This window comes from Anolis sagrei, chromosome 1, assembly GCF_037176765.1.
Source record: "Anolis sagrei isolate rAnoSag1 chromosome 1, rAnoSag1.mat, whole genome shotgun sequence".
Classification (NCBI taxonomy): Eukaryota; Metazoa; Chordata; class Lepidosauria; order Squamata; family Dactyloidae; genus Anolis; species Anolis sagrei.
Window position 1 is genome coordinate 189,742,571 of NC_090021.1, and position 14,634 is coordinate 189,757,204.

The window sequence follows — 14,634 nt, forward strand, 5'->3', positions numbered from 1 at the left end:
CTGACATGACTGCATGGAGCGCCATTACCTCTGTAGTGGTACCTATTAATCTACTCACATTTGCTTATTTTCAAGCTGCTAGGTTGGCAGAAGCTGGAGCTAACAGCTGGAGCTCACTCCGTCCCACCGATTCAAACCTCCAACCTTCTGGTCAGCAAGTTCTGAAGCTCAGCAGTTTAACCTGCTGCGCCACCATGGCCCCATGTTTACTTTTCTTAAAATGCTAACTCAAAAGAGGAAATGTTAAAAATTCTTCTTTATGCAATCAGAAAAAAATGTTTAAAAACATATTTCAAAAAGAAATTAAGATAGGTATATTTTTACATTTAAGAATAAAATATTGCTTGAAAAGCATAAAACTAAATAAAATAATATCTGGCTTCATTTTTATGCATTTGCAATTATAACTCACAAATTTCTATGGCACGAACACGGCTAAATGTTGATAAAAGATTGGACCCAGGCTGAAGTTAGTTGTGTTTAGGGACCATTTAAACCAGTTACCTGTGATTCACAGCAAGTCCCATGGTGTTCAGGGCAACTAGTCACCTGGATCCAACTCCAATGTCTTTATTTAAAGGCTTACTTCAACCTCTTATGCCATAGGTCAAAGCAAGGCACAGCATGTAGTCTTACAAAGGTCTGTCCATTGAAAGAACACTCCAGGCACCCATAAACAGTTTCCCTTTTGGAGCTGCCCATCCCGCACAGGGAACAAGGGCCCTTGGGGATGTTGTTATTGAGTAAATTCACACGTATGTGAGCTCCTTCTCGGAAATAGCTTGCAGAGATGTCCGTCAAGCTGGCGGCCTTTTCGTAGTAGTCCGCAAAAAGGTCATCTAAGTAATTATCTGGGTGAGCAATTATATCCATTACCCTCTTGTCTGTGTATGAAGAGACATAAAAGAAAACGAGTTAGTCTGATCAGCCACAAAAAGAAAAAGGAACAAGTCAATCAGCCTAGAATCTACAGCTGAGTTTTCCAAACTGTGTCGCGACACACTAGTGTGTTGCCTGCAGTTTACAGGTGTGTCGCATGAAAAATGCTCCTCGTTTATATAATAAATATTACATGAAAATTATATATACTATACGTTTATTTATTTCATGTCAAAAGCATTGCATAAATGAAAGTTTAAACTGATAAAATAAAAGGATCACAAACAGCTAAATCGTTTTTGACCAAAAACGGGCAACAGCAACGGCATTGTCTGTAGCCTCCAACAATTCTTCCTCTGTACATGAGGCAGGGCATAGTGGATAAGCATACAGATGCAGAGTTGTCTGTTCTGCTCCACAGTCACATAAGGTGTGGGATTCTTTTAGATAGTGCCATTTTGCCAGGTTGTCGTTTGATCTGCCCACTCCATTTCTGAGTCTGTTCAGGGACTTCCAGATTTCCCATTCTTGGTTTGCCCATGGAGGAAGACCCTCATGGGGGGGGGGGCATCCAGTTGAGATTTCCTGGTTTAGCTGCCCAGAGGGATACCCTTGCTGTTGCTGGAGGGACGCCAAAAGGAGTGGGAGTTCTCATAAAGCTTTTCCTTGATTTGAGTCTACTGGGAGGAGGCTGGTAGCCATGCAGTGGGTGGCTTTCACAGTGTTCAACCTTATTTTACTATAATTTTACTATACATTATAGACATTATATATTATCTATTTCATAATATATATGTTGTATGGAACTCTTATAAGGGGTTGGTTTAATCTCTAGTTTGCTGTTAAACATAATTGCTATGTTGTGAAAGGATGCATGTCTAAAAAGCAATCACCAACATTAAAAATTTGGAAAACTCTAATTGACAGTAATAGAAAGGATCTATTATCTTAAAAATATCTGTAAACCACATACAATCAAACTGTAGAATTTACATCCTCGTGTCCCCCCGAGAGATGTCCTCTAAATTATGATGCGTCGGGGTCTGGCCTTGAAATCTAGCAACTCTAAATTTGAAGCAATGCTTTCTTACTGTTTTTTTACTGTTTACTATTTTTATGGAAAATGATATCTAATTTAATATTACTGTGTTTTGTTGGTTGAATAAGTTATAAGTCAATCGCATCCTAACTTTTGAAGAAGGTTAAGGGGAAGGAAGGAATGAGGGAGGAATGATGATGATGATGATGATGATGATTATTATTATTATTATTATTATTTTCTGCCTCTTTGTGTGCCATGAAGTTTTAATAAAAATGGTTAATGAAGAGACAGGAGCCAGGATGGTATAGTGGTTCAACCATTGTCCTATGACTCTGGTGACCAGGGCATGGATCCTTGCTTGGCCATGAAACTTATTGGATGATCTTGGAGAAGTCATACTCTCACAGTCGCAGAGGAAGGCAATGGCAAACATTTTTGCAATGTATCTCACTAGAAAACCCTGTGATAGAGTTGCCATAGGTTAAAAATGCCTTGAAGACACACAACAACAAATGAAGAGAACAATTTTGGACCTCAATGCTTGAGGAAGCTCCTTTTCCTATATATATCTGCCAAAGGACTAAGGTTTTCTGGGTAGGTTCTGTGGCCCATAATGGCACATAGTTATGATATGCCCTTCCTTTGTAGACTTGGTGTCTAAATAAAAGCAACATTGGTGCCAATCAAGTAAAAACATGCTATTAATTAAAATATCTTGGAACTCAGTGATTTAATTCAAATGCTAATTCAATACACATAGCTATTCCAGCTATCTGTATTGGACCATTGTCTTGATATTTAAAACCTGTTAGTGTGTGGAATATGTTTTCTTATTTTTAACTTTTTATTGTTTTGTTAAAAAATACGTTAGTATTGACTTGTTATGGAAACAAAGCAAAAAAACTATTGTTTTTATTCAAAGGAAAGAATGAGAGAAGACTGCTTCCTTCTTCATAGCTGAAAAAGCTCAACTAGATTTCAAAAAAGCCCTGGTGACAGAACGAGCTTTTCCATATAACTATAGGAAGATTTTGCTGGATCAAACTTTATCAAAAATTCAATATCAAAATCATTACTATTCTGGATATGCAGAATTATTTTGCAGTGTGAAACCAATTCCTAGAATAACATGATGTATACAAGATAGGGGCTAAGTGTGTCACTAATAAATGAAAATCCTCACTGTAAGTTGTTGCCTATTCCAGTTTTTGTACAAATATCCCTACCTGAGCAAGGCAATATCTAAGCAAATAAATGTACAATCCCCATCAGAAAGCAGTAACTATGTCAAATGGCTCAAACAGCTGTCTTTCAGGAATGAGAGAGTGTAGGTAGTCCAGAAAAAAAGCTACCCACTTCTCCCAAACAGCTGAACAGCATAATTGCAAATGTTCTGATTGGGAGTGTTCACACATTTGCATGTACAGCTCCACACCCAGGTGGTGTTACAAGAATTCTTTCACAGAGATTAGCTCAGCTCCCAAAATGGATTGTGCCATAGGTAAAGGTAAAGGTTTTCCCCTGACATGAAGTCTAGTCGTGTCCGACTCTGAGGGGTGGTGTTCATCTCCACCTCTAAGCCAATGAGAAGGCGTTGTCTGTAGATGCCTCAAGGTCATGTGGCCAGTCCAAAACACCTGGAGAGCAAAAATTTACCTATGTCTGATATAGAAGATAAGGATTGGAGTGGGCTAGTTTAAAATACTATAATATGGCCACATTATAAGGGATACTGCATAATACTGCATTCCTTCAATTCTAAGACTCGCTTTTCCTCAATATAAACACCTCTAAAAATGGGATGCATCCTAGAATTGCAGGTGTATCTTACATATATTTGGTGGTGGTGGTACAGTTGAAGATGTTTGAAATAAGGGCTTGTCTTACAATTGTTGCCACCTTACAATTGATAAAATACAGAGCCTTCCAATCCTACTAAATATAATTGTACTGAACAATTCAGATAATGTACAGTATGGTGCATTCTCACCTTTAGGGGGGGACACAATTATAATAATTCTAATTCTAAAAATGTATGCATCCTGTGGATTTTGAAATCTCTGCTATTAATCTAATTAGATCTCATGACTATCATACTGCTATCACTCTGGCACCCAGAATTAATATAATTCCAATCTTAACATTTTGAGAACACCCCTATGGAGGACTTTAGAGCACTATGAGATCAAAATGAACGACGGATGCAAACCCCCTGTTTTTGGCAGAATGGGAGGGAGGAATTGTGCTCACCATTCTTCTTCTGTGGTTATATCTCTTTTTATTTCCCTCTTACTGTGAAAAGTGGAACAAAATCAAATCCCTACCAGTCCCCTCATTGCACCCAATTAAGGGAAGGGGGGGGGGGATTAGGCTGGAATCTGTTAGTATCTTTGCTGCTGAGGTCAAAGCTCAGTCTCATCTATGGGACCCCCTACCAGGAACCATAAGTTCCTGTCCAATTAGTAACGCAGTGCATACAAATATGAATATTAAATATCATACTTCGATGAAACAGGGTATTCCTTAATCTGATGAGTGAAAATGATCTTGATGGTTCTTTTTCAAATCCTCCTCTGGATTCTGGAGCAACACAGAGCTCTGGGGTGGAAAACAGGCATAACACAGAGAATATTTGAGCAATTAATATTGAGAAGTAGCACAATTTCAAATCATAGTTAATGAAAACCATTGTTTTATCATTTTAACCCAAAACAACCATGCCTCCCAGAATCTGTGACCATTGACCATGCTAGTTGGGGCTTTTAGGAGTTGAAGTCCAAAATATATGAAAGATCATATTTGGGAACGACTGCAATACATCACAGTTTGAAGAATATATTACACAGAATAAACTTTGTTGATTCTACAAAGGAGAGTTTGGACTTGGAAGCAAACTTTCAAGCCCTGATTATTTTTTCTGGTTTAGAAACCCGAATGAACATCTACACTGTGATGCTAATTTGGATACAGATAGAATTAAGTCACCACCAGCTTGCATTGTATGTAAAAGGATCTACAAAATCCCTATCTGTCTTATACACATGTTCTTGCCCTATAGGAGAGGTGTAACACATTTTCCTGCCCTTTCTCTTGGTCTACAGCAGTGGTTATCAACCTGTGGGTCCCCAGGTGTTTTGGTTTACAACTCCCAGAAATCGCAGTTTATCAGCTATTAGGATTTCTGGAAGTTGAAGGCCAAAACATCTGGGAAACCACAGGTTGAGAACCACTGATGTAAATGTTGTAGGTAACATAAAAGTTGCATATTACAGCATTGGCACTGTATTAAAATGTGACAGTTAAAACATGTGTTGGAGCCAATATTATGTCATGTATGTTTATTATACATAGCCTGGTTGGATCTAAACAGAGGTATGCTGAGCTGGTTAGGTAGACAGGGACTTCATTGCCTCCGTCACCCAGTTACTTCTTCAAACCCTGTATGAGGGAAGGAAAGGTCCCTGAAAATGGGGAGGCATGCATTTTCTGGGACTCAAACTCTCTGACTAGCAGAAGGCAACTCCTCGATTCAACTCAATTATTTTAAGTAGCACATCATTATCTAGCCCCAACACAGAAAAAAGAAATGAGAACACTCAAATGGATTCTTTCCTACCCACAGAATGCAACTTCCATATCCAGAGAAGATGGTTTGGGAAACGCACTACATTATGCATTGGTAACTACCTGTGATGAAGCATGTATGTAATTTTACAAAATTGTTGATTGTGCATCCAATTTTTTAAAAAAAGTAAATGTCATAACAATAGAGAAATTATTATAATTGGAGGCACAACCAGACCACTTACCAAAATTACCATCCAACTGGATATACAGTTCAAACACACTAAATGCAATTGTTGTGTGTGCAGGAAAAACGATTGCTCTGTCGCGTCCTTTGTAATTATGGTCATCAATAATATGAAACTATTTTGGAAGGAAGGACAAAGCATTAACATCTGAGCTGATAATTTAAGCTTTTCAAATAAAAATGTACATTACACAAAACTAACTAATTCTTAGGAAATATAGTAGGCAGTATAACTCTTTTTAATCCTAAAGTCAGATTCACTCTGTGGGCTACTGTGATGATTGTTGTCATGAGTGATGCCATTTGTTTACAGCAGTATTTAAAATACTCTTCAAATTTTCCTCTCAATTTAAGGTGCTCCACAATTCATGGGGCACACAAAAGCAGTCCCAGTACTTTTGGGACTTCTGCCTAAAGTGGGTTCATGAGTACAAACAAATGCATCATACATGGATCATTTATCCTGACCATTAGCATGACAACAATGGTTCCCAACCTTTTTTTTTTTAACTAGGGACCACTTTGACCAGGAACCATTTTCCAACATTAGTACCAAAAGGGTTACGAAACAGTTTTTGGTCAACTTTAGATTAGGTTTGGTCATTTGGGGTGCTGATTCAGAAAATTGCATTGGATAGACTACATCAGCTCTAGCTTCTGATACAGAAGATATGCCATCCAGTAGTCACCTAACCATTTTCTCTCGCCTCCTCGCCATAGGCACATAGCCACAAGGAAGGGTGCATGGCCCATGGGGCATAGTAACAGTGAGGTCACAGACCATATTTAGTTCTTATGGACCACTAGTGGTCAACGGACCACAGGTTGGGAACCACTGCATGACAAGGACAATGTGAAAAGACAGACAATATGATATAAATGTATCACAAATTGCTAAATAAAAGCATTTTGATAGATTGAGCTGGATGTCTTTAGACTGATGAAGTTATGTTAGTCAGACAGTAAATAAACCTTTTGAGTACCCTAGAATCTGGTCAGGTAGACAAAATTTATATATGCTACAAAAAAAAAAAACAACCATAAGATTGTGCACACAGTGGGCCCTTGGTATGATAGGGTTTGTTTCCAGGACCATCTGTAAATAACAAAATCTGCAGATGCTCAAGTTCCAGTATATACATACTAATGGGTTGTCACTTATATAAAATGCTAAAATCAAGGATTGATTCTTGGAATAGATGGTTGAATCAATGGATATGGAGGGCTGACTGTAGTCTGTTACCATTTCAGATATGTGTATTGGACCACAAAAAGATTCTGCACTTTTGATACTACAGCAACTAAATGAGAGGTGCTTTTGTATGGCAATAACTTATATTTTTGGAAATTGCTTTCCCATCCAGGTTCCCAGTCATTTACCAGAAGATGGTTTGTTTATATCAGCTTCCTGCAACTCAGCATCCTACCACCACCACAAATCACCCGACTGGTTATTTCTGGCTAAGCTGACAGATAGACAATTTATTATGTCTACAGAGGGTTATTAAGCATGCTCACTCACCCGCATTGTGTCCCCTCTCATGCCCGCGTGCACAGACAGTGAACACTGCCGTGTTGTTCTAATGCTCTCCATGACCACACAAAGGACAGTCCTCTTACTTTCTCGTGACTGGCGGACAAGGCAATGCTCAAAATTCATTTTCCTACAATAAAGGGGAAACAGCCTGTGGAATTTTGCATTGTTTCCATACAGGTAACTTTAAAATAAAATTAAATCTTTCATTTGCAAAATATTCATATACTAGCGTGTAAACCCAGTGTTGTCTGGGTGTCAGGGGGGGGGGGGCAACTTCAATCCCCTATTTCTCTTTCTTTCCTTCCCTCCCTTCATAGCTTTCCTCCTTTTCCTTTCTCTTCCTCCCTTCCCTCCTTTTTCTTTTCCCCTCCCTCCGTCCTCCTTTCCTCTCTTTCACTTCTTTTTCTCTTTATTTATTTTCTTTTTTCCTTCCCTTCATGCACATGCCACTTTTCTTTCACAGTGACATAACAGAAGGCCACTTCACCTCACAACAGACAATTATTCACCAAGCAACAGTCAATCTGGTGACATTGCAGAGGGTCACTTCCCCCAGCAACAAATGAACAAACATACATATATACATACAGGCGGTCCCCAAATTACAAACAAGATAGGATCTGAAGGTTTGTTCTTAAGTTGAGTTTATATGTAAATCTGAACTGATATATTTTTAAGTGTAACTCCAGCCAAAAAAATTTTTTTTTTAGCTTTGCATAGCATCAGGAAGATTTAACACCCCTGTGGTGTTTCCTTTGCTGTTTGTGCCCCTGTTCAGAAGATTTCGCCTCACTTTCTGTGGTTGTGATCACTGGATTTTGAAAGGTTTGTTGTGAAAGTAATACCTTTTCCCCATGATAACTCTTTCAGGAGTGAATTTCTTAGGGGTAGATTTCTCTCACTTCCTGTTGTCTCACTCCCATTCTTCTTTTTAAGTCATTTGTAAGTCAGATATCTGTAACTTGGGGACTGCCTGTACATACTTACTTTGAGTTTTATATAGAGAGATGACTTCATTTGTATAACATGCACCTGTAGTAGTAAGTAAGCAAGCAACAGTACAATAATTACATCTGCCATACTAACCGATTGGCCATTTCTCTGAGTAATGTTGGTACCTCAACTTCATGTTTAGTTACAATGCCAAATGAGGCTTTCACTGCGAGGGAATCCGATCCAGCAATATTGACCCCAGCAGAGCTCATGATGTGATTTCCTCGTCTACCGTTCAGCGCTACATCTGATTTGTCTTCATAGTTCAGTAACTGGTAGGATGCAATGCCTAAAAGAAAAGGGATCACTTGGTAAAACAGAAAAAGATCTAATCTTCACACAAGTATGGTCTAAGACACAGACAAATAACAAGATGGCATTCTCCACTCCTTTACACCATTAAGAAGCTACTTGAAGAACTTGTTGGATTTCACTGCAGCACTGGTAACACAGAAGTGTGTTGTACCACACTTGAGGGCAATGTGTCCCATACATCCCGCATAACCCCAAATTGTTTTTATGGCTGTCAAATTTCAACTGAGTCCCTCAAGCTCACACACCTTATTAAAAAAAATTAGGATGAAAAATAATCTCTCGTATGCCCTAAACATTGCCCTAAGCAGTTTTTGGAATCTGTCACAACCCAAAACTTACATGCAAGACTGAAAATCAGCCAGGAAAGGGGGGGGGGGGGGGACAGATCTACAAATTAATTCACAAATTCTTGTATCCACAGATTCAACCATCCATGGTTTTGAAATATATATTTTTCAAATTCCAAAACGCAAGCACTGATATTGCCATTTTATATAAGGGACATGATTTGACTGCAATATTGTATTATTACAGTAATATTGTATACTGTAAATTGTATTATTATTGATCAAACTGCATCTTAAGGTGCATGGACACTGTAAAATTAATGCAGTTTGGCATTACTTTAATTGTCATGGCTCCTGCCCATGGAATCCTAAGATTTGTAATTAGTTGTGACACCAGAGCTCTCTGATAGAGAAAGGTACATATCTCATAGAACTACAAATCCCAGAATTCCATAGCATTGAGCCATGGCAGTTAATGCGATGTCAAACTGCTATAACCTTGTAGTTTAGAAACAGAGTTTTGGTCCTGATTAATAATGTCTGATCCACTTAGGGAAAACTTGAGCCACTACTTCCTGCCCTCCGTCTGTGGGATCCATGCTCCAAATTGCTTTTGTATATAAATGGAGAAAGGAAATGTAAAGCTGTATTTATTGTCTGTTATACATGACTTAATCTACTGCTGTAAACCGCTCTGAGCCAAATTGGGATATAAAGTCAAATAAATAAATAAATAAATATTGAGGAAGTCTGTACTAAGGAGGGAGTCCTCTAGCTGTTGCTGGACTACAATTCCCATCAGATCCTGACAGCCAAACCAATACAGGAAAATACTAGAATCTGCAATCCATCAACATCAGGCAGATCATAGATGTGTTTATCCATTTATGGCTGATGCCAACACTATGGCCAACAGTGTATTGCCTGTAAAGTACATTCTCTTTCGAGCAGATCCCCATCACTGCAACAATGTAAATATTGCATTTATTGAGAACCTTTACAATTTTCATTAGATTTTATTTGCAGTTAAATGAAATAATAATCCTAAGCAGCTACGTGTGAGATATAGAAATGGCGCTGTGATAAGAGTGCGCTCACCTCTCTTTGTGACAATGAATATTTTACCACGCTGAAATAAAAATTAAGACATAAATACTAAGGCTGCAAATCTAATATAATCTAATATATCTAATTTAGTATATTTCATTAGGAAGTCAGTCTTATTCAATTCACCAGGATTCACTTCCAAATAAAGATATTTGAATCACTCTGCAAGTGACTTCTTATATAATATATGTATTCTGAGCAGATTACATCAAATACTGTACTGGAACATATTCAATAACAACCCCTAAAAAGCATCCCTACGTTTTCAATATTTTATCAAACATTTAAAAATTAATGCTCATTAGTAACACACTATTTGTGGAGTTTGTTTCCAAAAGGTACCAAATTAAAAAAAAATAGTTATTGGTGGCAGCACATTGTTGGCTAGGAGTAGACTATCTTGCACAGGTCAAAACTATCCAAATGTATGAAATCACATTGGTACGAGGCTTGGGAAACTGCATTTTTAAGCATGAAAATGCATAACCTCAGCATATTTTTTTTCAATTCCTGTAAAATTTGCTCAAATGGATTTGGTACCTTTGGGAAACAAATGCCACATTGTTTTTCTCCTTCAAGATAGCTATATATTTTTTCATAAAATCCAAGAAGACATCATTCTCTTTTGCAGGTACAAGTTGTACCTCAGAAAATTAGGAAATAATCTTTGTTTAAGCGTCTAAGAACTTTTTAAATAAAACATCTTACCAGCTGAAATTTCTTTTTCTCCTTGAAGAATGTCTTTCAGGCTGAATGGTGTTGAAATAAATCTTGATCGCCTGGAAAGAATACAGCTTTTCTTCTTGATGACAAGGCTGAGAGGCTGGTATTTATCTGCTTCGCTCAGGCTCCGGACAGGAATTAATCGACCTCCATCACCAACTTGCTTAACAAAACTTTTGGTAGCAGCAGCAAACATATTATGCATACAAAAATATTTTTGGAAAAATCCTCTTTTCAGTTGAAGTTCACAAACTGTACGGCCATATTTTTTAAATACATTTTCTTACCTTTTCCAAAATGACAAATATGCAACAAAAACCATTCGTGTACTAAAGCTTGTTTCATTTAGACAGAAGGAAAGTATTGGCATTGTTATCATCCAGCTTCTCTGGTATATTATTCAAGAACTCCTTTCCATTGTTCAGCCACATTGAAAATAATTAATAATACATTAACAACGTAAAGTGATAGGGCAGTGATCACTTGTAACACTGTAGTAGGCTATATTTCAGGGGAAGGAACTGGAAAAACCACCTCTGAGTATTCCTTGCCGAATAAAGCTCTGTGAAATGTATGGGGTCAGCAGGCAACTTGAAGGCATATACATAAACAAACACACAAAGTGCCATCATAGGTTGGATCTACACTGCCATATAATCTGCTTTGAACTTGATTATATGAGTCTACACTCCCATACAATCCAGATAATCTGGATTCAGAAAATGGATTCTATGGCAGTGTAGATAGGGCCTTAGCTTCCATGTCATGTCTGTATGGTTTTGAAAATCTCCTGCCTTAGTAAATTTGCCAATTTTTACAGCGGCACAGAAATAACTGATTGGATTAATTTACACACTGTATTCAGACCAGATTTATATCAGCAGCATATCTGCATAATTTCAAGCCATCACAGCATTAGATGAAATTCTAAGAGACAGATAGAGCCAATGATCTATGAATCAAGCAGAATGTAATTTAATTCATTGGAATATTTTAATGAATCTTTCCAAACCACAAATGCAAGTTTCTTTTTTTTCTTTTTTTTTTAAGATAATTTTTATTAAAGAATTTGAAGAATTTAACTAATACAGCGAAAGAGTGGGAACATTTAAAGAAAATAGAACAGTAAGAAGAGAAAAAAAGATACATAAAAATAAAACAGTGCAATATAGAAAAAAAATATATAAAAAATAAAAAGAAAAAAGAAAAAACAAAACCCTACAAAAGTCTATATAGAAAATTAGAAAAAATAGAAAAAACAAAGTCTAAAACAAAGGTTTGACTTCCATCTCTTCGTCAGGTGTTGTATTTCCAATAATATTTCTGTTGTTTTTCTAAACTATATCTCTTTTTTACTTTTTCTCATCTTCCTCGTACTTATCAAAAGTTGTCCAATCTGTCCTCTTTATCAGGTTTCCGGTATTTTTTTTCAAATAAAAAGTCAACTCGTCCATCTCTCTTATTTCTCTAATTTTCCCTAACCAATCCTCCTTGGTAGGGATATTGTCCTGTTTCCATACTTTTGCTAATTCAATTCTCGCTGCCGTTGTCATATAGGTAAAGAGTTTATCCTCATTCTCTTGTAGTTGTAATTCAGAGTCAGTAAATCCCAATAGGTAATACTCCGGTTTCTTCTTAAAAATTCTTTTTAAGATTTTTTGTACCTCTTCATGAATCATAGACCAATATTTCACTATTTCTTTGCAAGTCCACCACATGTGATAAAAAGTACCTGTCTGTTGGCAACCTTTCCAACATTTATCTGAAGAATTTTTATTTATCAAAGATAATTTCATAGGCGTGGTATACCATCTGTGGAACATTTTTATCCAGTTTTCCTTTAAATCAGTTGCATATACATATTTTAATTTCTTGTTCCACATCTGTTCCCACTCTTTAAATTGAATAGATCTTCTTATATTTTGTGCCCACTTTATCATACATGGTTTAACTTGCTCAGTCTCCGTTGACCACGTCAGAAGAGTATTATATATGACCGAGATTACTTTCCTCCTTGCCTTTAAAATTTTATCCCACATCGAGCCTTCCCAGGCAAAGCCTACTTTATTATCTTGTTTAATATAGTCTTTCATTTGTAAGTAATGTAACCATGTCATATTCTTATTTTTCTCCTTCAATTGTTCGTAAGACTTAATCTCCCCTGTATTCTCTTTTAAGATATCCTTATACGTTGGCCACGCTCTCCAGCCTAACAGTCTTCTTTGATGCGCCTCCATTGGTGAAACCCAAAGTGGCGTTTTGTTATAGAAAAGATTTTTATATTTTAACCACACTCTCAGCAAAGATGCTCTGGCGAAGTGATTCCCAAAATTCTTTTCCTTTTTCTCTCTTTCATACCACGTGTAGGCATGCCAGCCCACACGTAAATCATGGCCTTCTAAATTCAGACATTTTTCATTTTCTAATAACATCCAGTCTCTTATCCATAAGAGAGCACTTGAATCATGATATGCTTTCAGGTCTGGGAAACCTAGTCCTCCTCTTGTTTTTTTATCAATTAAGTTCATATACTTAATTCTAGGTCTTTTTCCGTCCCATACGAATTTCAGGAGTTCTTTATTCCAACTTTTAAAGGTTACTTGGCTTCTAATTACGGGAATATTTTGAAATAGAAATAGTAATAGTGCAAGTTTCTTTGATGTGCCAATTTCCAACACAATAGGCCCCAGCATCTCAAGACTTTGCTGCATCTTGGGGAGAGAGTTGTGGATTATAGTTTACTAGATTTTAGAAATGCTCTCATTTCAAAAATAGGTATGAATGCAACACAAAATCTCTCATACCTAAACCTACAAGAGCAGATTTGCTAAATCAGTCGCGGAAAGGTAAGATAATAGTTAAGTAAATTTCATTGATTTAATAGTTTTACTCTTGTTTCAAATTTCATTGATTTAATAGGTTTACTCATCAGACATGTCCCAACTCTGGCAGTCTTTAGGAGGAGCCTGAAAACGTGGTTGTTCCAATGTGCCTTCCCAGAATAAGGAAAACTCTCAGCAATATGCCCTCAAAATGCACTTTACCACTGATTTAGGACTGACTGCGTTCCCTCATATCTCCTTGAAAACCCTATACCAGTTATATCCTACCTTGTTCATGCCCAGCGTTATTTTTAAATGTTAAACTATTACATTTGGCCCACCCATAGGTTTTTAAATGCTTGTGTGTTACTGTTTATGGTTTATTGTTTATGTGATTTATATTAATTGTATTGTATTGACTGTTTTTGTTATTGCTTTTGTTTATTGATGTACTGTGGGCAGAGGCGGCCCTAGGTAATTTTCAATGGTAAGCAAGCAGTATTTTGGCGCCCCCCACCCCACCCCACCCTAACCAATCACTGATATATATTTTCTATTTGTCATGGGAGTTCTGTGTGCCGTATTTGGTTCAATTCAATCACTGGTGGAGTTCAGAATGCTCTTTGATTGTAGGTGAACTATACATCCCAGTAACTACAACTCGCAAATGTCAAGGTCTATTTTCCCCCAAGAGCGCTTCAAGAGCGCCCCTAGGCAAAATCAACTATACTGCAAATGCTTACTTTGCGTAATGGGTTGAGCCGCCCGACTGTGGGCTTGGTCTCATGTAAGCCGCACCGAGTCCCTTGGGGAGTTGGTAGCGGGGTATAAATAATAATAATAATAATTATTATTATTATTATTATTATTATTATTATTATTATGCTGCCAACTAAATTTAGGATTTAATAAGGTGGCCAGGATCTTGTCTGATCTTGGAAACTAAACAGGGCCGCCTCTAGTTAGTACTTGGATGGGACACTGACAACAAATACCAGGTGCTGTAGGCTATAATCCAGAGGAAGGAACTGGCAAAGCCACCTCTGAGTATTCCTTACCTGAGAAAACCCTATTAAATCCATGGGGTTACCATAAACTGACAAGCAACTTAATGGTGC

At 37.3% G+C, this 14,634-nt stretch overlaps 1 protein-coding gene across 1 annotated transcript; it reads right to left on the bottom strand.

Moving 5' to 3' along the window:
- Positions 1–381: 381 nt before the first annotated feature.
- PJVK (pejvakin) lies at positions 382–10,948 on the bottom strand. Its single transcript, XM_060754987.2, has 6 exons — positions 10,680–10,948; positions 8,356–8,551; positions 7,255–7,396; positions 5,731–5,848; positions 4,424–4,519; positions 382–884 (listed from the first exon to the last, which is right to left on the bottom strand). The coding sequence occupies exons 1-6, from the start codon at positions 10,897–10,899 to the stop codon at positions 583–585; spliced, it is 1,074 nt and encodes a 357-aa protein (XP_060610970.1). The 5' UTR covers positions 10,900–10,948; the 3' UTR covers positions 382–582.
- Positions 10,949–14,634: the final 3,686 nt, after the last annotated feature.

What these genes read in the sequence shown, in the direction of transcription:
- PJVK (XM_060754987.2), bottom strand. Translation starts at nt 10,899, where the DNA reads ATGCATAATATGTTTGCTGCTGCTACCAAAAGTTTTGTTAAGCAAGTT. An exon ending in CTCAGAGAAATGGCCAATCG is followed by an intron (nt 7,397 to 8,355) that starts GTTAGTATGGCA and finishes CCTTTATTGTAG; the next exon opens with GAAAATGAATTTTGAGCATT. An exon ending in GAATACCCTGTTTCATCGAA is followed by an intron (nt 885 to 4,423) that starts GTATGATATTTA and finishes CTTCATACACAG; the next exon opens with ACAAGAGGGTAATGGATATA.